At 54.5% G+C, this 24,662-nt stretch overlaps 12 protein-coding genes across 12 annotated transcripts; 7 read left to right on the top strand and 5 right to left on the bottom strand.

Annotated features, from left to right (window-relative positions):
* Positions 1-48: 48 nt before the first annotated feature.
* On the bottom strand, positions 49-651 carry KRP23_8348 (Protein UPS2, mitochondrial; the record flags this gene model as incomplete). The annotated part of the gene is made up of 1 exon (XM_067893775.1): positions 49-651. One exon carries the CDS (start codon positions 649-651, stop codon positions 49-51), a length of 603 nt encoding a protein of 200 aa, XP_067743273.1.
* A 386-nt stretch (positions 652-1,037) lies between these two features.
* Positions 1,038-5,941, bottom strand: KRP23_8347 (CLIP-associated protein; the record flags this gene model as incomplete). The annotated part of the gene is made up of 12 exons (XM_067893774.1): positions 1,038-1,433; positions 1,503-1,715; positions 1,784-1,825; positions 1,946-3,721; positions 3,806-3,914; positions 3,997-4,098; positions 4,168-4,862; positions 4,938-5,069; positions 5,140-5,235; positions 5,291-5,365; positions 5,433-5,803; positions 5,908-5,941. 12 exons carry the CDS (start codon positions 5,939-5,941, stop codon positions 1,038-1,040), a joined length of 4,041 nt encoding a protein of 1,346 aa, XP_067743272.1.
* Positions 5,942-6,094: 153 nt separating this feature from the next.
* Positions 6,095-7,467, top strand: KRP23_8346 (ELMO domain-containing protein 2; the record flags this gene model as incomplete). The annotated part of the gene is made up of 8 exons (XM_067893773.1): positions 6,095-6,182; positions 6,249-6,409; positions 6,468-6,526; positions 6,589-6,703; positions 6,765-6,858; positions 6,933-7,026; positions 7,084-7,268; positions 7,334-7,467. The coding sequence occupies 8 exons, from the start codon at positions 6,095-6,097 to the stop codon at positions 7,465-7,467; spliced, it is 930 nt and encodes a 309-aa protein (XP_067743271.1).
* A 135-nt stretch (positions 7,468-7,602) lies between these two features.
* KRP23_8345 (Zinc finger protein 593-like protein) lies at positions 7,603-8,061 on the top strand (the record flags this gene model as incomplete). The annotated part of the gene is made up of 2 exons (XM_067893772.1): positions 7,603-7,781; positions 7,848-8,061. 2 exons carry the CDS (start codon positions 7,603-7,605, stop codon positions 8,059-8,061), a joined length of 393 nt encoding a protein of 130 aa, XP_067743270.1.
* Positions 8,062-8,681: 620 nt separating this feature from the next.
* On the top strand, positions 8,682-9,524 carry KRP23_8344 (uncharacterized protein; the record flags this gene model as incomplete). Its single annotated transcript, XM_067893771.1, has 3 exons — positions 8,682-8,834; positions 8,903-8,995; positions 9,060-9,524. The coding sequence occupies 3 exons, from the start codon at positions 8,682-8,684 to the stop codon at positions 9,522-9,524; spliced, it is 711 nt and encodes a 236-aa protein (XP_067743269.1).
* Positions 9,525-10,175: 651 nt separating this feature from the next.
* KRP23_8343 (Casein kinase I) lies at positions 10,176-11,504 on the bottom strand (the record flags this gene model as incomplete). Its single annotated transcript, XM_067893770.1, has 2 exons — positions 10,176-11,173; positions 11,294-11,504. 2 exons carry the CDS (start codon positions 11,502-11,504, stop codon positions 10,176-10,178), a joined length of 1,209 nt encoding a protein of 402 aa, XP_067743268.1.
* Positions 11,505-12,435: 931 nt separating this feature from the next.
* Positions 12,436-13,420, top strand: KRP23_8342 (uncharacterized protein; the record flags this gene model as incomplete). The annotated part of the gene is made up of 4 exons (XM_067893769.1): positions 12,436-12,526; positions 12,591-12,766; positions 12,835-13,027; positions 13,086-13,420. 4 exons carry the CDS (start codon positions 12,436-12,438, stop codon positions 13,418-13,420), a joined length of 795 nt encoding a protein of 264 aa, XP_067743267.1.
* A 683-nt stretch (positions 13,421-14,103) lies between these two features.
* On the bottom strand, positions 14,104-14,973 carry KRP23_8341 (Cyclin-U4-1; the record flags this gene model as incomplete). Its single annotated transcript, XM_067893768.1, has 1 exon — positions 14,104-14,973. One exon carries the CDS (start codon positions 14,971-14,973, stop codon positions 14,104-14,106), a length of 870 nt encoding a protein of 289 aa, XP_067743266.1.
* Positions 14,974-16,290: 1,317 nt separating this feature from the next.
* Positions 16,291-18,348, top strand: KRP23_8340 (Protein kri1; the record flags this gene model as incomplete). The annotated part of the gene is made up of 1 exon (XM_067893766.1): positions 16,291-18,348. One exon carries the CDS (start codon positions 16,291-16,293, stop codon positions 18,346-18,348), a length of 2,058 nt encoding a protein of 685 aa, XP_067743265.1.
* Positions 18,349-18,546: 198 nt separating this feature from the next.
* Positions 18,547-19,021, top strand: KRP23_8339 (uncharacterized protein; the record flags this gene model as incomplete). Its single annotated transcript, XM_067893765.1, has 2 exons — positions 18,547-18,875; positions 18,931-19,021. 2 exons carry the CDS (start codon positions 18,547-18,549, stop codon positions 19,019-19,021), a joined length of 420 nt encoding a protein of 139 aa, XP_067743264.1.
* An 88-nt stretch (positions 19,022-19,109) lies between these two features.
* Positions 19,110-21,333, top strand: KRP23_8338 (cGMP-dependent protein kinase; the record flags this gene model as incomplete). The annotated part of the gene is made up of 9 exons (XM_067893764.1): positions 19,110-19,214; positions 19,283-19,390; positions 19,474-19,671; positions 19,742-19,808; positions 19,870-19,919; positions 19,990-20,096; positions 20,158-20,317; positions 20,399-20,920; positions 20,995-21,333. The coding sequence occupies 9 exons, from the start codon at positions 19,110-19,112 to the stop codon at positions 21,331-21,333; spliced, it is 1,656 nt and encodes a 551-aa protein (XP_067743263.1).
* Positions 21,334-21,679: 346 nt separating this feature from the next.
* On the bottom strand, positions 21,680-23,674 carry KRP23_8337 (Protein FREE1; the record flags this gene model as incomplete). The annotated part of the gene is made up of 1 exon (XM_067893763.1): positions 21,680-23,674. One exon carries the CDS (start codon positions 23,672-23,674, stop codon positions 21,680-21,682), a length of 1,995 nt encoding a protein of 664 aa, XP_067743262.1.
* Positions 23,675-24,662: the final 988 nt, after the last annotated feature.

Genomic DNA, 24,662 nt, shown 5'->3' with positions numbered 1-24,662 from the left:
CCTGCGATGGCTTTGAACAGAATAAAAAACACGGTATATGAATCCACCTCACTGCTTCTCTGGACATTTGGCCGCCGTTAAATCCCTGGTCACCTGCATCGCAAGCGAGTCCTCAGCTGGCTCGCAGAAAGCTGGCTGGAACGTGCCTTGGAACATGTCGTTACAGATCTCCTCCACTGCGCGAATGCCCTTGGCCGCCGTGTCGGCCCCCCGGCTGACCGAGAACTTCTCGAGCTTCTGTGACAGCAGTGGCACGAAGGCCGTGACCTTGGCCTGGGCCTCATACAGCGTCTTGTGGGCGTCGTCCGGGTGCACCGAGTACACGCACGTCTCTTCGACTGTGGCCACGGAGCGCAGCGACAGGTTGGTGCTCTTGAGCACGAGCGTCTTGTGCTTGGGGTCGCACGTCGTTTCCTCAAAGACGTACGTGGAGTCCCCCAGGGTCGAGCGCACCCAGCCAGGCACGTTCCTCTGCGTCACTTTGGCCAGGCGCGAGGTCACGAGGCGGCCCTGCGCGTCCAGACGCCGGTCCAGAACGTCCACACGCTCCACATGCGCCAGACGCTCGTTCGGGTATTTGTTCCAGAAGGCGCGCGTGACGACGTCCCAATGGAAAGGGTACACGTGGCGAGTCTCGTTGGTCAGCACCATGGCAAGATGAGATGAGAATAGGATAGCTCCTCGTACTTGAGCTTCTGCTGGAGACTTTTGGAGACTGCCGCACACTTGGTGGGTAAAACACCGACTACCGGTGGTTTGGAACTGAGGTACACGGTACCATTATGGTGTGTCACACATGTGTCTCATCTATTATGGTCCGAGGTCATGTAAGTGACAGTCCGCTGCGGCCCGCAATAACTGCACACAGCCTGCTGGGACGCGGCATTTCTCACGTTAAAGGGCAAGCGCTGCATTGGATTTCTTGACGATCAGGTTAAGAGGAAGGTGGTGGTTTTCTTGTTTTAGTCAAAAGATCTGATAAATTCGAGAGGCTACTTCCCGTCAAAAAAGCGGTGAAAAGGAAAACACTGAAACTCTCATCGCTCCATCTTGGCGCGGTCGATGAAGATCTCCACGAGTCGTCGCTGGATGCCGTCGAGCTCGGAGGCGAGGAACTTGGGCACGATCGAAGTCTCTTCCTTCGTGGCGAAGTAGAAGGTCACAAAGCACTGCACCGTGTTCTTGCGGACGTTCGAGCTCGCGTGGTCAAGACGCCGCTTCAGCACACGCATAAGGTCGCCTGCCACGTCGGGCTTGCGCAGGAACGCACTCTGCTCGCACGAAACCAAGCAGACCATGACGAGATGCAGTACCACTAGTAGCGCCGGAGGTTCTGTTCTTGAAATCTGCTGCGTTAGCGTCAAGAGCATCTGTTGGTGGTCACTCGTGGAGCGCACCAAGTCGTGCAGGATGCGCTCCATCAAATGCTGAGCCTGTTCGGCACATACAGTTTGTTAGACTACTACCAGTGGCGGTGACGTCGTAAACGAGATAAAACGTACCACTTCGACTTGATCGCCGATTGCATCAGTCAGACGCTGCAAAAGCAACTCGAAAAACAGTTGTGCTCGGGAGAGCTGCGCTTCCACCAGTGTCTGGAGCACCTTCAACGCGTACACATTCTTCTCAGTGGCATGATCTAGCAGTAACAGAAGCAATCGACCAAAGCAACGATCCCACGTATCGGGAGATCCGGTCTCGATACATTTCATAGTCTGTTCCCCAAATGTCACGTTAGTCTCTACCCCTCGTAACAGGGATCTTTCAAAAGTAAGCAGCGTACCTTGACAAGCGCGCCCTTCATCTCCGCCATCGGTAAATTGTTCTGTTCCAGGAGGAGAAGAATATCGTCAAGTTGGACGCCAGGTTTGTCCACACTTGACCCAGCGGACGAGAACAGAGTGGTGGAGAACGCTGCATTCCCGGAAGGTGTGGCCTTGCTTACCACTTCTTGAGCTCGTTTGACGCCTGCAACGTTTCTTGTCCGATCATCAGCTCTCTGATCCTTGACAACAACACTCTGGGCCACCGTGTTTATCCTCTTCTGACTGCTCTGTCGAACAGGACTGGAGGAAGTATCGCTTGGCGACTCGGGTCGTTTGCGGCTTCGCTCAGGCATAGCCTGGTTTTCATCGTCTCCGTCGCGCGATCGTGCCGAGTGCGGTGCTGTCGATGACAAAGAAAACGGTGGTCTCGGCGGGTTGCTGAAGTTGAGGACAATTTTCTTGGACTTGAGCACCTTGGACACGACCAAACGCTTGGATGGAGGAAGCAATCCCAGCGCAACCTCCATTTCAGGACCATAAAGTTGCGCAGCGACCGAGACTAGCTCGCCACACGCTGCGGAAACAGACACCGGAACGTCTGCATCCATGAGGAGCGCGATCTTGAGCAAAAAGGACCTCATGTGGCTGTTATTGGTACCGTTCTTCATGTATCCGTCAGCACCCGGTAACAACTCGCGCAGGTAGTGACACATGGCGGCTTTTACTTTCATGTTGCTTCCATCCCCCAGCATCGATATCACTAAAGCAGCCACGGTCGAGCTATCGACTGTCGATGCGACATACTCCAGGTTCTCTTTGGCAACCACCCGAATGGATTCCTTTGTGTCGATAAACTTTTGGAATAGCTTCGGCAAAACTGTCTTCAAGTGAGGAAGAAAGCGTTGGCTGTCATTCGAAAGCTTCAGTAGCGGCAGAAAGTTTTTCAGCACTCCCTGGGAGACGCGATAGTGCGCATCGCTTAGGTGCTTAATGAACGTGATCAAAATACGACCATCCACCTTGTGGTCTCCACTTGCGCCATTAGCAATCTGGTCCACGCGCTTCTGAAGGACGTTCCCGATATACTCTGCAGCCTCCAACCTGGTAGACCAGGACCTGCTTTCCATATTCCGAAGAGCTTCCTCCAATTGATTTACCATCGGCAAGTGCGCATCCTCCTTCGCTGGCACACTCCGCGTGGCCTTTGACTTTATGTCGCCCAACGACGAGTTATTTGTCCGGGAACTCGAGGCGTTCGACTCAGTCGGCGACGGCATTGATACCAGTGGTAGTCTTTTCGGTCCAGTTGGTTCACTCTCTTCGATCTCTATCGGAATTGGTTCTTCTGCAACTAGTTGAACTCGTCGCGCTTTGGAGGATGGGTGCTGAGAACTTGTGTGAAAGCTAGCTATTGATGGTTCCTGTCGTGAAGTGTAGAGGCTTTCCGCTGTTGTATTTGATGATGTCTGCGATGATTTCGGAGTATTCAATACTCGGAGAGGGCCTGCAACAGCTTTCTTTTTCCACTCGTTCACCAAGGAGGAACCATCCTTTGACGCCGAAGGTTTCGCTACCCCGACACGCAAAGGACCTTGCGATAGCATTCGAGAAGATGGCATGTTGTCTTCGGTTGCATCGACTCCAGTTGAGCTTGAACTTCCCTCAAGTACCCGCCTCGGCAATTTACCAACAGTCGGCTCTCCTGAACTGTAAACAGTGGGCTGCTCGTCACTGAATGTCACCGAGTTTAATGCAGCAGGAGCGCTGATAGGAGGCTGAGCTTCACTTGCCATTTGAAGCGCTGACCGCACAACCTCCGCACCCTGGGACAATGGAGCACCCATCGAGCTGTAATCTGTTTGGCGTGCATTTCCTGCAGTGAACTTTGAGGGATCATCTTTCAAGTTCTTTTGCGTTGATCCATCCAAACGAGCGAAGATGCCCTTAGCCTCATCCTGTATTGATCAAGGCAATACAGCATCATTTCGTATGTTAGTTAAGAGCTGGTAAAGATTTGTGAACATGCCACAAGCACTTACCGGGAAGAGCTGCTGATAAGACCAATAGCATTTTCTTGATTGAGCGCGCACATCACCCAGCGCGTCTTGCAGCAGTGCTGGTAAAATAGGCACAAACAGATCTGAATGCCTACAACAACAAACATCAGTAAAAATCAACTAATTGCACTCGGCGAAGTTACAAAAAGGCGCAGAAAATTTAAGTCACGCACTTGCTTAGGAAGCTGGAGCTCCAACGCTGCAGTGTCAGCGTCAAGTAGCATACTGCATTGCACCGTAGCACCTGGTTGCGTGATTTGGCACACTCGATCAGCCTAAACATAAAAACGAGAGAGCTGTTAGCAATTTGCAGGTTTAGTAGAAATGAAATTGCAGCAACATACTTGGGAATCACGCGCGAATAACCATTACTGGTGCTCTCAATCATGCTTCGAATTGTCGAGTCCGCTGCGGTCGAAATTACTTGGATAGTCACGTAAGTTGCCTTCAACAAATTACCAAGACAAATTTCTGCATGCGCGTTGAATTCGTCACGGAGAGCATTGGCGAGCATCTGGATTGTTTCGCATGCTTCTCGAGACACGGAGGATCGCAAGTCACTCACTTGCTGACATAGGCGATCGCGAATCGAACGTAGGGCCTGCGATAAGAACGGGAGCACGGTCTCGCTGTTTGACGCCTTTCTGCACCGGTCGGCCAGCTTCTGAAGCATCTTCAATGCATCGACACGCTTGTCCCAATTATTGACGAGCTGAAGCTTGTCAAAGATCGCGCCTAGCTGCTTTTGAATCTCCCTCTCTGAAATATTACTGCCGCCCGATCCAAGCGAAGCTGTGGAGCTGATGTCTTGTACAGCTTTACTGCTTGCAGAGGATGCTTGCGACGGAGACTGATCACCATCTCCTGAGGCAGCAGCCGCTGCTTTCGCTTCATTTAGTGTTCGGCTTCGAACAGAAGCCAAATACCGTGCCATCGAAGATGAAGATGATGAAATTTGCAGGTCGTACGACGACATGATCGACGACAGCTCATCTGGAAGAGCGATATTAGACGTAGGCACGTCGCTGTGAGCCTGAGTCTGCAACACAACATTAAAACATAGTGAGCGTTAGCTTTCGTGTCCCCTCATCATTTTTGTCTGGGTCCAACGCACCGATCTAGCATCATGCGATGGTGCCGCTCCAGCACCCACAGAAGCTGACTGAGTGTGTGCAGGTATCCGCTCGAATCTGTCTGTCAAAGTCTTCATGTGTGCAGTCCGAATGTTCTTGCACTCCAAATCAGTCTACAGCAGCACTCACAAATCAATTCATCACAACATCCTCACCACCACCCAACTCCAAAAACCACCGTACCAGCAGCGAAGGACCAATATACGTGTAAAACTTTTCCAACGCAGTAATCGCTGCATCGCGCACATCCTTGGACGAGTCCTCGAGCAGTTTCAGCACCTGCACACCCAAAATCAGCCTCCACTCGTCTCGCTCAGCCTCCACCCCAACGCACCTCATTCAGCAGTTCCTCCTGCTTCTCACTGAACAGCTCGTGCCGCTCCAGCACCCGCCAAACAGCGTGGAGACTCTACAACGTAATCCATTACAGCACCATGAGTCTCCTTCTCCTCCTCAGTCATCTCAAGCTGCTCTACCTGCTCTCTTGTGCGCCAGTTCTTGTGTTTCATGCATCCTTTAAGCCTCTCCAACACTATAGACACGTCCAGCACCACGGAGATCTGCACCACAACGTCCACGGCCTTCTCCCGCACCTGCAGCTTGCTGTCCCCCAGTCTCTCCACCAAGCTCAGCCAAAGCAGCTTGAAGTACGAGCGCAATGTCTCCTCCGCCACGCGCGAGACCAACAGCTCCAAAATCTCCAGCGCCCCCAACGCGATCTTGGAGTTATGGTCGCGGAGACAGGGCAGCACGCTCGGGATGAGCGTGGCCGAGACTTCGGGTGCCGCGTCCTCCCGCCGCAGCTGCTGCAAGAGCCCGTTGACGCCTGCCAAGCGCTGCTTGATGGCTTGGAACCGTGATTTTGACGCCGGTAGGGAGAGTTACAGCACAAACGTTAGTGCGTTAGATGCGCAAAGGAATGGATAAGTTAATGTACGTCTGTGCGATTACCTGAAGAGCCTAGAAGCGCCGCGGTGTCGTCCATGAGCCGAGCTTCGCGCCTTTTCAGAATATTTTCTAGGAATTTCGTTTTGAAATTCTAGCGGCTCGTGATTGGACAAAACCAGGGACATTTCTAAAACGGTTATTAACCTTCTCAATGCATAACTGGAACATTCGTATCATTCTTCATCTGATCATGTCGGCGGGTCCTCGTGTGCGTCGCGCCGCGGTGGCCAACGAGACGGTCGTGGTGCGCATTTGGCGCTGGGTCAAGATCACCATCTGTGTGTGGTGATTTTCTCTCTCTCTGGCTAAAATTTCGCGCCCTAACGGTTAAGTGGCAACTGCAGGGCACGTTTTCTACGGCCAGAACGAGTGGCAGCGTCTGTGCTGCCCCACGGGCGCGGGCGTGGACGAGGAGAAGCGCATCGTGCGCTTCCGGACGGAGCTGGCGCTTTCTGCGCAGATGGTGCAAACCTGCAACGTGGTGTTTGATAACGAGCCGTTTCCGGTGCGTGGGGGCGTGTTGCGAGGGATTCCAAGGTCTGTGCTGACGGTTAGTTTATTAGGTGGACGCAACACTGCATGACGTGGCGACGAGAGCGAAGCTGGACGAGAAGGATGCAACGTGGGTTTGATATTGGGTTGGGTTGGGAGTGGGGTCATTGATAAGGTTTGTCGTGTTGTTAGGTTGATGACCAACGTGCGCTCATGTCTACAGCGCTGCGATTTTGTGAACAAAGTGTATGCGCGTGTGCATGCACTCAAGAACGTAGGGTACAGCTCGTCGAACCAGAAGCATGAGGTCGGTTTTGTATTAGTGCATAAAGTTGTTGGTGTGTTTAACAGTCTTGTGTGCGTTGTAGGAGATGCTGGAGCAACTGTGGATGAACTTGAAGCCCAATGTACGCCGTGAAGGTGGACGTATCACGAAGGAATGGGGCGAGATCGGCTTCCAAGGTAATAATTGCCGGCTGCAGGGTTTAAGGTGTCGCTTTGCTTAAGCAGTGGTTGTTTCCCTTGCTTGTCAATAGGAACCGACCCCATGTCGGACTTCAGAGGTATGGGCCTCTTCTCGCTGGTCCAGCTCAACCACTTCACGAAAGACTATGAAGTCGAGGCTCAACGGTGAGACAAGCTTCCTTGTTACCATATCCATAGTCGTGCTGAGTTTATTGTTTCCAGGGCCTTGGAGGAGTCGAACCATCCGACGCGCTGGTACCCGTTCGCTGTGACGGGCATCAACGTCACGGCGTTCATGGTTGAGTTGATTGACGAGCGTCTGTTGGACATCAAGCTTTACCGTCTTGCTGGAAGTGGTGAGGATGATGATGTGAACTCTGGCCTGAAGCAGCTCCACGACGTCTATGGTGCGTTTACAAGACCTACTGTTCTTTATGTTGAGCCACTAACCTTTGATCTCCTATATCTCCAGCTACGATCTTCACTCGCTTCAACAAGTTGTGGGTGGACACGAACCCTCGCGACGTGATGGCATTCCCGTCCATCTTCCAATCGCTCAAGGACGACGTCCGCCTCGAATTGACGCACAAGTCGTTCCTCTACTGAGCCAAAATCTGCGACGTGTGCAGACCCTAACTGTTAACACGCTATGCATCAGTTAGTAACCTTGTTGCTCCCATCCAATCGCTCGTCTCTAAATCCCCATACAAACCACTGCACCACTCGCGACCAAGGACAAACATGGGCACCGGACGATCGGGAGCAGGCAGAGCGCGCGCGCACGCCAAGAAGAAGCAGTACAAGCGCGGTCACGCCACCAAGAACCGCTCGCGCGACATCGACCAGATCCAGGATGACCTGTCTGTGGAGAAAATGACGGGCAAGAACATGGCGTTCGAGGAGGACGAGGACCTACCTGGGTACGTGACAATTGCTGCAATTGTGTTATTTGTCAATTACTAACAGTTGCAATTTCTATTATGTAGTCTGGGTCAGTTCTATTGCACGCCGTGCGGTCGCCACTTTATCGACGCTAAGACGCGGGACGTGCATCTCAAGACCAAGGTGCACAAGCGGAGACTGAAAGACGTGGCGCAGAAGCAGTACACACAAAATGAAGCCATGCAGGGCGCTGGCAAGGCCGTTGAGGCGTACACGCCGGCACACCCGAAGCCCAGCGTCAACATGGACGACCTGTAGACTGTCGACGCACAGATGTGGAATCGACGTTAGAGCTGCAGCGTGATGCACATCGGGTAGCTTTGTTGTATACTTTAAATCTACATTGCTTTGAACACAGCGTGAGGAGCAAGGCGTAACAGTTTGGTGGTTTGCTGGGTTTGCCGACTTTGTGAGTTGAAGATGCTTTCGTCTTGCCTCAAATTTTGTCTTGAAGGATCTCCACCTTGGCGTGGATCTCCTTGTAAAAATAGGTGCTTGCTTAGATATCTCGGATATATATTTACCGATGGAAGAGCTTGTCTGGGTCTGTGGGTGGAAGCTGGAGCTATTAGCTTTCGTAGATCACGTGGCGTCGGAAATGACAGGTCGGCCAAGTTCGCGCCGGCATTCGTCGAGTCGAGAAAGCGAAGGTGTTGACGATGCGCAACTTGACGTGGGTTCTGAGGCCATGCTGATGCGTCTACTGATGAGCTTGCTAAGCGCATACTGTTGCTCATGTTGTGCTTCACCAGTATTTTCGATCGACTGCAGTCAGTCCATGGAACGCGACAACGCCGGTGACGACGCCTATGGAGATTCACCGCCCCAGACAACAACGTGATCAGAAGAACCAACAACCCCATCGCCCAGCTCCTCCGATGGCACCGCCGAAGATCTCCATCGGTCCTATTCGTCCTGTGAAAGTGCCGTGGCTTGTGCGTGACCGTGACTCGTTCAAGCCTAGCATTCCGATCCTTCCAAAGTCCCCGCCAAGGCCCCAACAGATTGCTGCTCCGAAGCATGCACTGAAGGTAAAATTCACAGCACCATACGTAGCAAACTGCGATTGTTGCTAAACCAGTAACTCGTTCTGGAGCAGATAGCCAAAGGAGGTTGGAGTCGTGCGGACAGACTCAATGCTAAGCCCGTCGTCCGAGCCTATCAAGACTTATTGGAACAAACTGCAGCGATGGTACGTTGTCCGAGAAATGATGATCAGCAGGATTCAGTTGCTCAGCTTTCCTTGTGCTGTGCAGAATCTCGAGTCGACTGAAAACGCTGAAAAGCGGCAATTGGATGACGCTGCCTATCGGATGGGGCTAGCAAACATCTCCGATGAAATGGTCCGCAAGCAGAAGGACCTCATTCGCTTCCACACCTTCAAGAACGAGGTGGACATCTTCCAGCAGCATTTGGTTCCGTTCATCTTCGATATCCGCTCTGAGCGCGAGCGGCAGGTCAATTCGAGCGTTTACCGCCACTTCAATCGCATGAGAACTATCCAGGACATGGGCATCCCGATCTACAGTCTCGGCGACTACCTGTTCGAAGAAACTGACCGCATCATCACCGCTCGTACGAAGAACACGTTATATCGCCGCGTGCGTCGTCGCAGTGCCGCCCATTTCATCGACACCGACCTGATTCCTCGCCCAGAACGGAGACGCAGTTCCGTTGTCCTCAATCCGAGCTTCACTAGTGACCACGAACACGAACACTAGCAGGCGTTACTGGTGGTAAATTTATTCTTATCAGACACAAATGAAATGAAAAATCAAGTCCAAAGTTGCCAAGGGCTACGTTGAGCGCACACGTTAGGCCAAGCCTCGCGTCATTGCGTGTCACCCGACCGCAACCGTCAAAGACCAACCGCAGCTATCTTCGCCGCGATCGTGGAGGGCCTGGCATCATCCTGCTTCCACCTCAAGCGGACTAAATGGGCGCTTCGTGGCCGCAGCCATTTCATCCTCTTGCTTTCTCTTCTCTCTTCTTCTTCCTCCTCACTACAACTACAAAGTCCTCAGGTCGTCCGACGTTGCCGTCTGATCCTTCATCTTCCATTCCCGTGAGCGGCCGTCAGGTCTCTTCGTTTGTCCTCCTCTCCTTCGTCATTTTTTTCTTGGGGTATGTTCGTGCTTCCTCGGGTCGCTCGCTCATCATCGTCATCACTCCTCGTCGTGTTCTTCAGCAGTTTCCAGTTCGTTTTTGTTCGCATTATCGTTCAGTTCGCGGTCTTCTATGGTAAAAGTCAACAGTCTTGCAACCAAAAGACAATTCACGGAAGACACATCAGACGTGGAGCGGCGTTGTGGCAGTCACCGCCAAGAACTCAGCGGCGACAACACAACATGCTCCTCGACAGATCGCTACATTCAGTAGCGCTGTCGGCTCATCGGCTTGGCCTCGCCAATGGCGTCACGGCTGGCGCCGGTTGCCACGCGAGGGGCGGGGTAGCCCGCGTCCATGGCCACTTGCCGGTCGTCACGGTAGCCCGCCGAGCGGTACGACTGCTGCGCCTGCAGTTGAGCATCGCCCTCCTTCGCCTCGTCACGAACGTACACGCGACCCTGCGACGCGATCTGGCGGCCATCGCGGGCAGCCTCCTGGCGCGGGTCGGCACGAGCGCTGCGCTCGCCCTCGCCGCTGGTGCCACGCTCCCGGCGGCCGCTGCGCAAGTTGAGCACCGTCCAGTCGAACATGGCGTCGAACTGGAAACCCTTGCGGAAAAAGAGTTCCTTGAACAGGCGCTTGAGGTAGGCGTAGTCGGGCTTGTCATCGAAGCGCAGCGCACGGCAGTACTCGAAGTAGGCACGGAACTCAGCCGGGTAGCCCTTGCAAAGCACCTCGATGGGGGTGTTCATCTTCTTCTCCATAATCTTCTCGTACTTCTGCTTCTTCGTGTTGGCCTTGAGGCCCTGCCACGGCAGGCTGCCGCGGATGAAGTACATGTAGACGTAGCCCAGAGACTCAAGGTCATCACGGCGACTCTGCTCAATGCCCACGTGGGTGTTGATGGAGGCGTACCGAGCCGTGCCCGTGAGGTTCTTGTTCTCACGGTAGGGAATGTGCTGGTGCGTCTTGGGATCGCGGTACTTCTTGGCCAGCCCAAAGTCGATGACGTGCACGATCTGGGCGCGCTTGCCCAGGCCAATGAGGAAGTTGTCGGGCTTGACATCACGGTGGATGAAGTTCTTTGAGTGGCAGTACTCTAGACGGCACAGCAGCTGGTCAGCGATCATGAGCACCGTTTTGAGCTGGAAGCGGCGGCCGCAGTAGTTGAACAGGTCCTCGAGCGACGGACCCAACAGATCGATCACCATGACATTGTACTCGCCTTCGACGCCGAACCACCGCAGGCTCGGGACGCCCACTGCAGCAACACAACAGAAAAAAGAAGCAACATAACAGAAAAAATGTCAGTGACCATCACTCCCGTTTCATAGTCAACCCAGGTATAAAACGAGGGAGGAAGGAGGCTACATGCACGTACGTCCGCCGTTGAGGATCTTGTAGATCTTGGACTCGTAGAGCAGCTGTGGGTGCTTGCTCTTGACAGACTCGAGTTTGATGCCGACCTCCTCGCCCGACGTCATGTTGGTGCCCAGGTAGATGTCACCGAAAGAGCCACTGCCGATCTTGCGGCCCAGGCGGAACTTCTTGCCGACTCGCAGCTCCAGCGCGCTCTCACGGGGGTGGGACATCCTTCAGTCGGGGTGGGAAGGCGAAAACTGGGGAAAAAGAGGCTGCACGCGGTAATAGGACGGGGAAAAGTTAGTGAAGCTCCGAGAGGGGCGCGTTGGGTGCGGCAGGGCGGCCAGCGTGGAGGGCAGGCACAGACGCAGATGCAGACGCAGACGCAGAGCTGTAGCGCGGTGCGTGGGGCGCCCTGTAGCCGCACCGAGAGAGGAATCCGCGCGGTACTTACGAGCTCGGAGGAGAGGCGCGCACTAACTTATGCTGGCTGGGAAGAAAGAAACAGGGGGGCGACGGCTCGCAGGCCAAGGAGAGACAGCGCGATTTAGAGCCGAAATAGGTAATTTTCGGCTGGACAAATCTCTCATTATCGATATTTCTTGTTTGGAAGGGAATATTTTCTCATCGCTATAGAGAGATCGATAGCAGATGATATATATGTGCGCAAGTTAAGGGTAAAACGTACATAAAAGCAGATAGACAGGGTTTCAGTTTCTGGGAATCAATAATGACAGGGGTGTGGACTTGTAATTACGTGCGTAAAAATAAACGGGAGAAGGTATACTGAATCCAAGTCAAGTCCACAATCGAACGCTGGGCAATTCCTTGCGACAGCCGATACCGTCACGGTCTTCGTCGCCCGTGCGTATTCCGCCTGCTTGGGGCGCCGCGGGTCTTTGGCATCGTGGTGTCGCCCCCCCCCCCCCCCCCCCCCCGTCGCCAATGTTCCGCCTGGCATTTTCGGCAGGCGATACGCCGACGGATTGCCACCAAGGTTCAACTCGAGAAATCCATGCGCCACTCGCACTTAAGCGGGGTCTCACCGCAGAACGCCGGTTAATTCCGATTACGTGGCTTCAACTCTAAATACGGGATCGATAAACCAAATCGCGGCATTGACCTGTCGGTATCCGCTTGCCACAACCCGATCTGACAGCCATGGCCCCCGTTGTCCGCAGCACCACCGCCAGCGGCTCGGCCATCTACGAGTCTGAGCGCGCCGTGCAGGAATATCTACAGTTCCACTACGGTGCGCACTGCCTCTGTATCCTTATATCCTTTTAGGGTCTGCTGAAAGTGTGTCCTTCCACCAGGCGAGCCGTCCGCCGTTCTGCCCTACAGCTTCGCGCCCATGGACGCACTCGAGTTCCTGCCGCGCACCGTGGAGCGCTGTGCCAAATTGACGCCCGTCAGTCAGCACGGACGCGCAATGGACATTGGCTGCGCGGTTGGCCGCGCTACCTTCGAGCTGAGCAAGTACTACGACGAAGTACGGCAGGTCTAACGTTAGTGCTGGACTGTAGGTGACGCTGACGGATGCAATTGGTTTCTTTGCAGGCGGTGGGCATCGATTTCTCGCAGCACTTTGTGAATGCGGCCAAGCAAATGAAGGAGCGTGGCGAGATGCAGTACGAGGCGCACATCCAGGGGGACGTCCATGAGGTGCGTCGTGCCAAGCTGCCTGAAGGTGCCAAGCCGGCCAACGTCGTGTTCCAGCAGGGAGATGCCTGCAACCTCTCCCCCTCACTAGGTATGTACTCGCTGAGAATGGGCAGCATTGAGATGCTGAAAGCCTTTGATCGCTGCAGGAAAGTTCGATGCGGTGTTCGCCACCAACCTGTTGTGCCGCCTGCCGGAGCCTAAGAAGTTTTTGACTGAGATTGGCGGGTTCATTAACTCGGGTGGCATCCTCGCGCTCGTGAGCCCGTACTCGTGGCTGGAGGAGTACACCACCAAGGACAAGTGGATTGGCGGCGTGCGTGACGCTAATGGCAAGCCCGTGGACAGCTTCAGCGTGATCGAGAAGCTTCTGTCGCAGGACTTCGAGCTGCTCGAGCGCCAGGATTACCCGTTCATGATTCGCGAGCACGAACGCAAGTTCCAGTGGGGGGTGTCTGACGGCACGTACTGGAAGCGCAAGTAAAATAGCTGCGAGCGGGATGTGGTGGAGCTGCTCCGGAACTCAATAGATCTTCATCACATTGCAGCATTGCAGCATCGTACATCAGTATAAATGGTAGGCAGTTCCTTCGCTTTTCATCCTGCTACGAGCATGCAGAGTAGAGTGTGCTAACGTTATTGCCATTGTGAACAATGTTTTTCAAAGAACCCGAGTCTAGATTACAAAGATGCTCGCACCGCACCCAGAGAGGGTGACGAAAAACGCGCAAGCGAAAGCAACCTGGGTGACTTTGACTAGCAGCTAATACTATCGGGAGACTATTGACTGACCTACAGCCAGGACTATATTAAACGAGGGGCGAATGGGGACGGAGGCGAGCAGGAAGTGCAAGCTAAAGCGTACGGGGAGCTGACGAACGACCAATCCGCGCAGAGGCGCGCGCGGCCCACCTGCTACCTTTGGACTAGGGGTACCGCCTCTCAGCGCGCCTAACGGATTGCTGCAACGATCGGCCGTCCACTTGATGCTCCGAGATTGTGGTGTTCCTTCTCCAGGCCTTGCCGACTGTCCAGCTCTCAGCCCGCTCGCATCGCGTCAAAATTATGGTGTTTTTGTGTGTTGGTGGTGTCGCTCCTGGGGTGTCTCCGCCTCTCTTACAACCAAGCAGCAGCCAGGATCTCGGCGCTGCGGCTTGGACTGGTATGTTACGCGTTCACCCCGAGCGCGACGGCGCTCCTCCTCTTCTGCCCAGACGCCCGACTCGATTTTGTGCAGGCGATGCCGGTGCCGTTGCTGGGCACCGTTGCGGCGCCTGCAGCCGTGGCCATGACACCGTTCTCGCCGTCTTCTACTGTTCGGCGGTGATGGTGCATGGGCGCAATTTGCTGAGGCTGGTGGGTATGGTGCAGCGGCAGCGGGTGGCTGCTTCGATTCTCCTGCGGCGCGGGAGCCTTGGGGTAACTCTCGGTCACGTACACGAGCTGTCCTTCGTGTTGCGGGTCGGCGGCCACGAAGTGGCGTAGCTGGTAGTACGGCGAGTGGGGCAGCGAGGAGCTGCGCACGCGCGTGTACATGTAATGGTTGGCCAGCTCGTTGTAGTAGCGCGCGTACGTGTCGCTGCTCACGTGGAGGCTGAAGTTGATGAGCAGGAGGTACTCGACCTCGAGCTCGTTCATCTCGGGGCAGGGCACACCGCCCACTTTGGCGTAGTAGGCGTTGTTGAAATAGTGGTCGTCGAAAAACTTGGCGGCCAGCACGACGCTTGTGATGACAACGCGGTGCACGTTGAGCTCCGTGAGCACGAAGCCTTGCATCTGATGCAGCCGGTCCATGTACACGAGCGCGAGCACGAAGCACTCCGGGCTGCAGCTCGCGTACTTGTGGATGCGCGTGAGGTAGTCGCGCACTGATATGCCCGGCGCGCGGAAGGCCTCGAACTTGGTCTTGTGGTAGTAGCCCAGCGGCATGCGGTCGCTCGCGTGCACCATGGACTCGACGACGACCGCCAGCGTCTGCACGATGGCGCGCCCGCGCTCGTCGTTCGACTCGGCCGTGTCGTCCAGCATCATGGGCATCTATCTACCTAGGCGGACCGGGGGATCACGGTCGTTGCTGCTGCTGCTGTCCTGCTGCTTTCTTGGTGGTGCTGTGATGATGGCTGGAGGGGTATCTGCGGCTGGTCCCTCGCAAAAAGTGACTGGCCGGGCGGTTCCGCTTCTCCCTGGTGTCGTCTGAGAAAAGAACAGAGCAAGTCGGACTTTGCAGGCCTTCTCCTTGGCCCTTTTTGGCCTTGACATAAAGGGGCTACGAACACAAGAGAGAAGGCCGCGTTGGTTGGTGTTGGCGCACTTGGCCGAAAAAGCGTACAGTGCTATCTCTTGTTATGTGTACGACATTACACGAAGCGATTTCAAAGGGATTAAGAATTGCACAAGGAGATATCAATATATTATGATCTCCCCTTTGAGTATCTCTGAGCGGATATGACGGGGTATTTGAATAAGGGCGTGCATTTGCCCTACGCGTTTTTTTTTTGCGTCAAATCCAGTCGCATGGGACACCGCCGCGGCTGGGCTGGCAAAAGCTGGCAGTGAACATGTCCAAGCGGCCAGGTGTGTCCCTTTAGGATCCATGTGAACGGACTCGCTCGGCAGACTGTTGCTATCAGGATACTGTGGCTTGGCATCAGCATCGGAGACTTTGCTAGATGAGTCCTCACCTTCCTGGTTTCTCGGGCTATCTGCGAAGGCAAAACTCGGCGTTAGCCTCTGCAAGCGTCCTCCACCACCAGTTTGCGTCGCGCCGAAAAGTAACAAAGCGTGTAACAAAGCGGATTGGCTTGCCCAAAAAATTTAGACTATTTTCGCAGGGCCGTGTTTCAAGACCCTCACTTAGCCGCGCTTCATGTTGAAGTGGCTTCTGCTGCCGCTGGCAATCTGCAGTGCGCACCTGCAATTGCCGCCGCTCCGAGACTACCGTATCCAGCTACATGTATTAATACGGTGGCGCATTGCAGATACAAGCTGCAGCCAACCTGCAGAGATCATGCACCAATCGCCTCGGAGACGATTCGATCGCAGCTTGCTTGCTGAACGATCCATTGAGCAGACTCGGGATCCACACTCCACACGCCCATCCCTCTTCTGCAACCGAAGACTGCAAACGTGTATGTCTTAGCATCATCCAACGCTCTTTTGCTTCCACCCCTAAAAGCGTCCAACAGCGTCCATCTTCACCGAAATCCTGGCCAAACTCCACAATCGTACTTAATGGGTACTGTACTCCAAACGAAAGGTCGCCCAATCAATCGTACTTACGTCGCTATCCACAGTACCTCCTCATCGGACGTCCATCCATCCGTCATCACTTACTGTGTCAATCGCCGCGGCACCATGGGCTCTCGCAAGGGCTCCAAGGCGTCCAAGTCAGTGCCTGCATCTGCATCCAACCACCACCACGATGAAGAGTTGCTCGTGACCAAAGGATCCTCGAAATCTGAGCGCTCTGCGTCTCCCAGCAGTCCCGAGGTGCAGCTGAAGGTGAACCACAAGTTCGCTCAGGCCTTCGAGGAGCGCAAGCGCAAGGAGGAGCTCACGGCGCTCGAACGGCGCGGCGCCAATTGGGACGACGACGATGACGAAGAGTCGGACTCGGAGACGGAGGACGAGGACGGCGAGGAACTCACGCGAGAGCTGGACTCGGATATTACCAAGACGCTCAAGCTCATCCGCAAGAAGGACCCGGCCATCTATGACTCGTCCATTGCCTTCTTCAAGGAGGTGGAGAGTGAGGATGAAGGCAGCAAGAAGGGCAAGAAGAAGGGCTCAACACCGCTGTACTACAAGGACCTGGTGCGGCAGCAGGTGATCGCGGGCGACGTTAGTGGCAGCGAGGACGAAGAGGACAGCGAACCTGTGCAGACTTATGCCCAGGAGCAGGAGCAGATTAAGAAGGACTTTTTGGCGTCGCTGAAGGAGAAGGACGGAGCCAGTGACGAGCAAGAGGGTGAGCAGGGAGAGGACTTGGATGGAGGACTGTTCTCCGTGAGGAAGAAGACGGAAGGAGAGCAGAAAGAGGAGGAGGAGGATTATGCGGCGTTTACGAATAAGTACGGAACCAAGCTCAAGAAGGGCGAGGTGAACCCGGAGAAGTTTTTGGAGCATTATTTGAGCAGTGAAGGCTGGAAGGACAAGACGGACGTCGTCCCTCATTATGATGAGATTGTGAAGGAGGACGAGGAGGATGCCGAAGAGCTGGAGAAGGCCGAGGACTTTGAGCACACGTACAACTTCCGCTTCGAGGAGCAGGGTGGTAGTGTTATCCAGACGCATGCGCGTCGTATTGAAGACACGGTACGTCGCGAGGACGACTCCCGTAAGCGCAAACGTGCCGAGCGTAAGGAGCGCAAGGCCTTGGAGCGTCAGAAGAAGGAAGAAGAACTCCGTCGTCTGAAGAACCTCAAGCAGGCGGAGATTCAGCACAAGCTGAAGAAGGTGGCTCGCCTCATGGGTGAGGATGAAAACACGGTTGGTCTGAAGCCGGAGGATTTAGAGGGCGATTTCGACCCTGAGGAGTACGACAAGCGTATGCAGGCCGTCTTCGACGAGCAGTATTACGATGAGGACGATGACGATATGGAGAAGCCCACGTGGGATGAAGAAGAAGACAAGGAGCTGTTTGCTGGACTGCCTGTCGACCCAGAAGAGGAGGAGGAGAAGTCGCCAGAGAATACATCTAAGATGATCGAGGAAGCTGAGGAACAGGAGGACGACGAGGAGGAGCAGGATGGAGAGGAAGGGGAAGAAGCTCCGTCTAAGAAGATGACGAAGGAGGAGATGCAGCGCGAGAAGCAGAAATACCTGGATGAGCTATACGGTCTCGACTACGAGGACCTCATTGGCGATATTAAGTGTCGCTTCAAGTACCGTCAGGTCCTCAACAACGATTTCGGTCTCACTGTAGACGAGATTATGGCGGCCGACGACAAGGATCTCAAACAGCTTGTGTCTCTCAAGCGCATGGCGCCGTACACGGACATGGAGTACAATGTGGACCGCCAGCGACTTAAGAACTTCAAGAAGAGTGTGCGCGAAGCCCGGGAGGAGAACCGTAGGCGCAAGCACACGACGGAAGCTGCAGAAACTAGTGAAGCACAGAATGGCGAAGCTGAGCAATCGAAGAAGAAACGAAAACGCAACAAAAAGAAGAAGGCCGTCGAGGGGGAGGAAGCGAAGCCAGAAGAGGACGAGGCGGAATCCAAGCCTAATAGCAAGAAGGTCAAGAAGGAAAATGCCGAATCTGCCGAGGAGAAGATCTCTCCCGAGTCCGAGAAGAAGAAGAAACGTCGCAGTAAGAAGAAGAGTGGTGCTGAGAAGAATTCATACGCAGCCACTGGCCTGCCGACCTCTCGACTCGAGTCGTACAAGTTGGTCAAGGCTAGCAAAAAGTAGAGAAACGATGGAGCTTCATAATCACTTGATGTACTCCGTGCAATAGGCTTATCTCTTGTCGTGCTTCTTGGCTTTTGTAGCACCTTTTTCATCTACAGGTTTATCAAAAAAAATCAACGTACGCTTCCGAGAATAGTACTTCGTTGCATTGTGCATGCGTTTGCACGTCCCTGTTGAGCTGTTGACTTCGCATTTGCAATGGCTGCGTTGCCATCCGGAGCGCCAGTCTCGTCGAATCCGGCCTTAGACTCTAACTCCAATGCAACTCTCGCAAGTGCATCCGGGCGAGGGTCGAGGTTGTCTCGGATAGCTCGCCGAGGTGGAGGAGTAGCCAGCCTCGCGCCTGGAACATCGACGGCATGGACTGGAAACAATGAGAAGGCGCCGTCGTCGCCGGAGAAAGAAGGAGGGCAGACGGTGCCGCAGGTTTCACTCGCGAAAGCAGGCAAATGGAGTGCGTTGCGTCGCGAGATCATCCCAAGCCCGGCGCTTATGACTATTACGGCCAAGGTCCAGCACATCATTGAGTAAGTTGTAATAGGTGCCGTTGTGAGTGTTGGCCGCTCATTTCTTCGTTTACAGCATGCTGAAGAAGCCGCCTGAAGACCGCTCCGAAAATGATATCCTTTCCTCATACTCCATCAATTGCTTGTTTTCCACATTATACTGCTAGAGATTCCTTGACCGCGCCTTGTGTACACGTGAAAATGCTATATCAGTGGCTCATGAGCCAGGAAAAACTCAGCTCACTCTTCACAACAATGTCCGAAGTGTCGGCGAAAAAGCTGTGCAAGGAAATGGAGTTTTTGCATCTCAACAGTGGCCAGGTCGTCGTTAACCAGGGCGAGAAGGGCAGCACATGCTTCGTACGTTCCGTCGTACTCACACACAAAGGCCTATGCATCCGGTCTCTTCTTACAAGTATCGTGTGCAGATTCTCATGAGTGGCCTAGTGTCAGTATATGTGCGCGGTCCAGACGAGCAAGTTAAACACCAGCGGCTCATGCGTTCAAGCTCTATTTCCTCCAGCATGCGTCGTCTCGTAAGCGTTGAGTTTCACAGTGGCTTGTATTCGCTCTTCAGCGAATTACCCCTGGTAGCTCACGGATCATTTACTTGTCGTAGTCAGCAAACGCGCCGATCAACTACGGCAACAGAGTAGTAACACTAACGCCTGGGGCAACTTTCGGAGAGCTCTGCCTGATCGAGCCTGACTCCAAGCGTAGCGCAACAGTCATCGTCGATCAGCAGGCACAAATGGCAAATTTTATAGTGCTCACGGCTGCATCGTACATGCGCATGACGCGTAGCCAAACCATCGAGGTATAACGCGGAAATTCCACTGCTCATATACAACTTGTCCTAACTATTTGACGTTTCCGTATTATGACAGGGTACCATCACCGACAACATCGCATTCTTTCAGCATTTGCTCATTTTCAAAAATTGGACCAAGATGCGTACGTTGTCATGTAGCGTTGGATGCCTAAGTTTTTACCTTAGCTTTTTCATGATGTGCAGAACTCATGCACATCGTGAATTCCATGAAACTTGTCAACGTGTCCGCCGGGGTTCGTTGAGCAAACATCAGAATATTGTAGCCTACCTTCTCAACTCATTTATGACCGTCGATGCATACAGCAATATTTGACGCGCAAAGGTGCCGATGCAGACTCCTTCTTTGTCTTTTTGCGAGGCGAGGCGGTGGAAAGCGTGAATCTCACCGTAAATGAGAGCTCGGAGATGAGGTATACCCAAATCGCTTCTACTGCTTGATCTTGCAAAGGCTCACGTAAGTACTTCTTGTAGCATGGGTGAGGTGCGAGGCGTGCAGCGTAGCATCACGGCCGAGCTGACATTTTTGGGCAAGTTCGACGTGGCTGGCGAATATCTCGCTGCTGAGAAGAAAATATCATTGTGTCCCGTGGATATCCGCGCCACTACAGATGTAGATTGTCTTGTTCTCACGGTACCATGCCATTTCAGCTTGATGGTTATGTACTCGTTACGCTTTGGCTCACTCTTTTTGTCACTCACTTGGACTCGACAGAGAAAACTGTTCCTGCTGCATTTTGGTGGGAAGGAGTTAAAATCTCACATTGTTTCGACTCGAAGACGGCTCCGAACCATCGCTGAAGCTCGTGAGGCTTGGCGCGAGACTCGCATCTTGCAAGCTTTACAATACCCGAATTTGCGTGTCCCCATTACACGCAAACTCATGCGACTGAGTGGGAACTGCTGCTTGATATGTGGCAGACGCACACATGTTGCGGGCGACCAGCTTTGCATGGAACTTCCATCGTACTACATGCTTGACGAGAAACAGAAGAAGCGCGAGCAGAAGGAACGAGGCCGCACCGCAAGTAAACATCGAATCAGTGTCATTCAGCCTTCAGGAAGTCCAGACAGCGCCGCCCAAAAGACTTCGAGTCCTAGCAAAACGGACCTCCCGTCGCTGCGTGAGCATGATCACGACGGCCAGAGCCCTAGACGTCTTGGTAAACAGCTCGTGACTCGCCAGTGGCAGGAAGCCGAGAAAAATCGAGCTGCTAGGCTCCCGCAGCGACCCATGGTAAGCATTTGTAGGCATCCAGTAAGTCAATTGCTTGTCCGATGAACTGACTGGTTCTGTTTGTTGTCTTGCAGACGACTCCATCAGGAAAGCGGCCAGTGCCGCTGTTGTCAGCAGCGACTTCCATCACGCGTTCGTCCCATATATCACGTCGGCAAGAGGAGGAGCAGCAGCAACACCGACAGCAGTCGAGCAAAGACAGCAACACCAAAACTCGAAGCATTCAGGAAGAGATCCAACATATTCGCGATACTTGGCCGTACTGTTGGAATGAAGATTACTCACAACAGGATTCAGCGAGGGGGGCCTCCACGCGTTTACATTCCCAGTCGCGATCACCTCCCAAGTCACCTGAGAGTAGAAGGCTTCAACCTGAACGACATGGAGGCGGCAGCTTGTCAGCCCGAACTTAACTTAGCTACACAAGACCACACAGACACGAGCAAGGAGAACACGCCTGACGCGCCACAGGTAGGAAGGAAACCAGCAAAACTAGGCAAAACTGGAAAATATTTAATCACTTGGGGGCAACTCTGAATCCGCAAGACCATCCAATCGGACAGCTACCAACGAATCTAAAGCTCATCTTGACAATTTTCACGTACCCCGCTCAAGCGGCAGACAAGGTGGCAGGAGGTTGGTACGCATACAACCGTATCCTCCTGCCCGGCAGGCTCACATATACACTGCAAGTGGTAGCGCCTGCCAACCACCGACACAGAGTGTCCACGTTTCCCAGTTTCACCCCGCCGCTATACCTTAAAACGCAACTTCCTTGGCGCTTGGTGCCGGAGCGCCAACATCTTCGTCTGCCTGAGATGTGGGCGCAGAGCCACTTGTAGGGGGTCTGCGAGCCAAGTGTGCAGCCTTGAACTCCATTAGGTCCTCCTGGTACTCGTCCGATTGCATATACTGCGTCGCTGTCTCACCTAGCACGTTGAGCACCTCAACCTGCTTGTGGTCAATATTGTCACGGGCGTAGCGATCCGCCACGCATAAGTCGCCTACCACTTCACCGTTAACCAGCAGCGGAATACCCACGAAAAACTGTAGCTTGGCTGTGAAGCGCTTGTCGCCTGAAATACGTTTGTCCGAGCTCACGTCCAGCACGATGCAGGGTTTACCGCGAGTTGCCAGTCGTCGGAAGGTCGGCAGACTTCGCGGTAGGCCCGGCGCCGGCTTACCGTCATAGTACCTCACGAGCTCGAAATCTTCGGTGCGAATGCCTGCCATGGGGCACGTGAGCGTCTCCATGGCCAGCATGCAGATCTCCTCTAGATCCTCGTTGAAGTAATGGATACGGCGCTCCGAGCTCTTCTTCCTGCTAGTGGCAATACTCGCATTGGACGCGGTTCTACCCATGGAACCGATCGGCCTACCCTCGTAACCCGTTCCTCTACCTTGACTTGAAGTTGTTGACGTTTGCTTATGCAAGGGCGGCGGACTGCTACCTCCGTCGTCGCTCATTTGATCAAAGTCGTTTAGCGATAAAGCTGATCCCTTGTTGTAGGGCGTCCCCGACGGGGGAGTCGCGGAAGCCGGATTTTCATTGGGCGGGCTGTGTGATTCATCCGACGTGAGCGAACTTGTGCTGCCAATACTGGTGCCCACTCCCAACCCATTCGGGACGGAGCCTCCGTTCATCTCTAGCTCCGTGCCATTGCTACTGACGATCCGCGCGCCTGCTGTCGGGTTGGAGAATCCGCCGATCATGGTGCTTCCGAAATTCGCGTTGCCTGCATTCGCGTTCGCGCTGCCGTTCTTCGCTAGACACGCTTTGCAGACGCGCACCTTTGCGGCCACGTCTTGGTCGCCCTTGACCAGTTTAAACACCGTGCACGCCGAGCACACGACTTCGCCGCACACGCGGCAGTGGTGGCGCCTCTTCAACATACCGAATGACTGCACGCAAAGCGAGCAGTTGGTGCGCTGCGCGTCGTTGACCCATTCCTGTCGCTGCGCAAGCGCCGCCGGTGCGAAAAGCGCTTGTTGCACGGCCTTTTGCATACCCGACAGGTCTCCAGCGAGACGCAGCGACGTAAGCCGCACGCCGGCGGAAATGCTCTCGCCGCCTCTCGCTTTGCGCATGGCAAATGTGAGCGTGACGGTGACCATGTTAGGGTCCTCGGGCGTCTGCTGCACCACGTACGAGCTCGGCTCGAAGACTGTCAAGCTGTAAGCGTCGGGCTTGCCACGGATGCCGTAGCGCGCCGCCGCGCCGTCGTATGACTCGAACTTGAGCACGCCCACGTTGCCGTGCACCGGGTGGTTGGGCAGCAGCGCGCAGTACTCGCGGATGCAAAACTCCTTGGAGCGGCCGAGCGTCTTGGGCGACGAGTAGACGACCCACTTGAGCGTCATGGACTCGGCGTCCGCGACGTGCGCGTGCAGCACCTGCCCGTCGAGGAAGTTGCGCGGGTGCAGGAGCTTCTGGAAGTTGCGCACACTCGCGTTGTCCGCGGCGCGCAGACACTCGAGCACGTCCGGCACGGAGCCCGCGACTTTGGTCACGGCACGCACCGAGTACGACAGGCGCTCGCTGTTCTTGGTGTGCAGGTACACGAGCGCGTTGTCCTTGCGCGCCTCGACGGCCCACACGCTCATGTCGGCGGCGCTGCGCACAAGCTCATCCACCTCGGCACGCTCCGACAGGTACAGCGCGTCCAGGTCCACGTCAGCGGGCCACTGCGAGGCCTGCGTGGGGGCGCGCGGGTACTCGGGAGACCCGGGCCCAAGAGGAACGTCGACGCTCATTTCTGTGGGTTTTGAGAGAGTGGCGCCAGTTTGCGAGTCCCGCAGTCTTCAGTCGCTTTTTGCGACCTTCCCCCCTCCGCGGCTATGCATCGCGCCAAGAGGCACGCGAATGGGGAAAATGTGGCTTTGGCGAGAGACGATTTTAACCAATCAGAGAGGGGACAGACGCCTTTTCGCCAATAGCGAGGCGCGAGTCACGGCGGTTGCTTTTCAATGCGGCGTCAGTGCTGTGCTGACCGACCGACTTGGTGCTTGCCGCTACACGTATTGTGGAGGGCTGTACTCCTTTTGAGGAGGAAGATATGCGCTCGATTGGAAGAAGCCAGGCGAGGTGACCGCCGCATCCGTATCTCTGGCTGTGGGGCAAGAAACAGCCGCGCAGGTGACGGACGAACGCGAGCCTCTGAAAGAAAAGATCATCGCACAGTTCGGTGTGCTATACCTGCCAAGTGGGAATGCGGCGTCCAGCTGGCGCAATAACGCCAAAATTGACAAGCTGACCGACCGATTTCGGGGTGCTACTATTATAGCTGCTGGTTGCTGCGCTCCGACGCAACGAGACGTCGCCGCTCGCTTGCAAGATGGCGAGGGCGGACAAATGCTAAACGTGCTGGTCACTTGCGTGCGCTACGCTACGACAGACGACACAAAAGAAAACTTAGAGGCCGCTCACTAACTTCGCGCTACCATAATCAATTCGAGTGTATCGGCTTCTATGGTATAATTTGTGAGTATAACTGAAGCGTTCGATTGTGGGACCAACTGTCGTTGCATTGCTACAGATTTTCGTTCGGAATTCATCTTTTTGGTGCTGACAAGCAAGTTGAAGCGCCTCGGCGGCTCCGCGGTTCCCTACTGTTCATCAGCTCGGGCTGCGGGTGGAGCAGTTCTGGCATTTGGCCGTTGTGCAGAGTTGATACCATCGCAGCCATTCTGCCCAACTCGACTACAGGAATCGAGAAGGAGCATACCGGTGGTGCGAGAAACT

This window comes from Phytophthora ramorum, assembly GCF_020800215.1.
Source record: "Phytophthora ramorum isolate Pr-102 chromosome Unknown Phyram_PR-102_s0007, whole genome shotgun sequence".
In the NCBI taxonomy this organism is placed as follows: domain Eukaryota; phylum Oomycota; class Peronosporomycetes; order Peronosporales; family Peronosporaceae; genus Phytophthora; species Phytophthora ramorum.
This window is presented reverse-complemented; position numbering and strand designations above follow the sequence as displayed.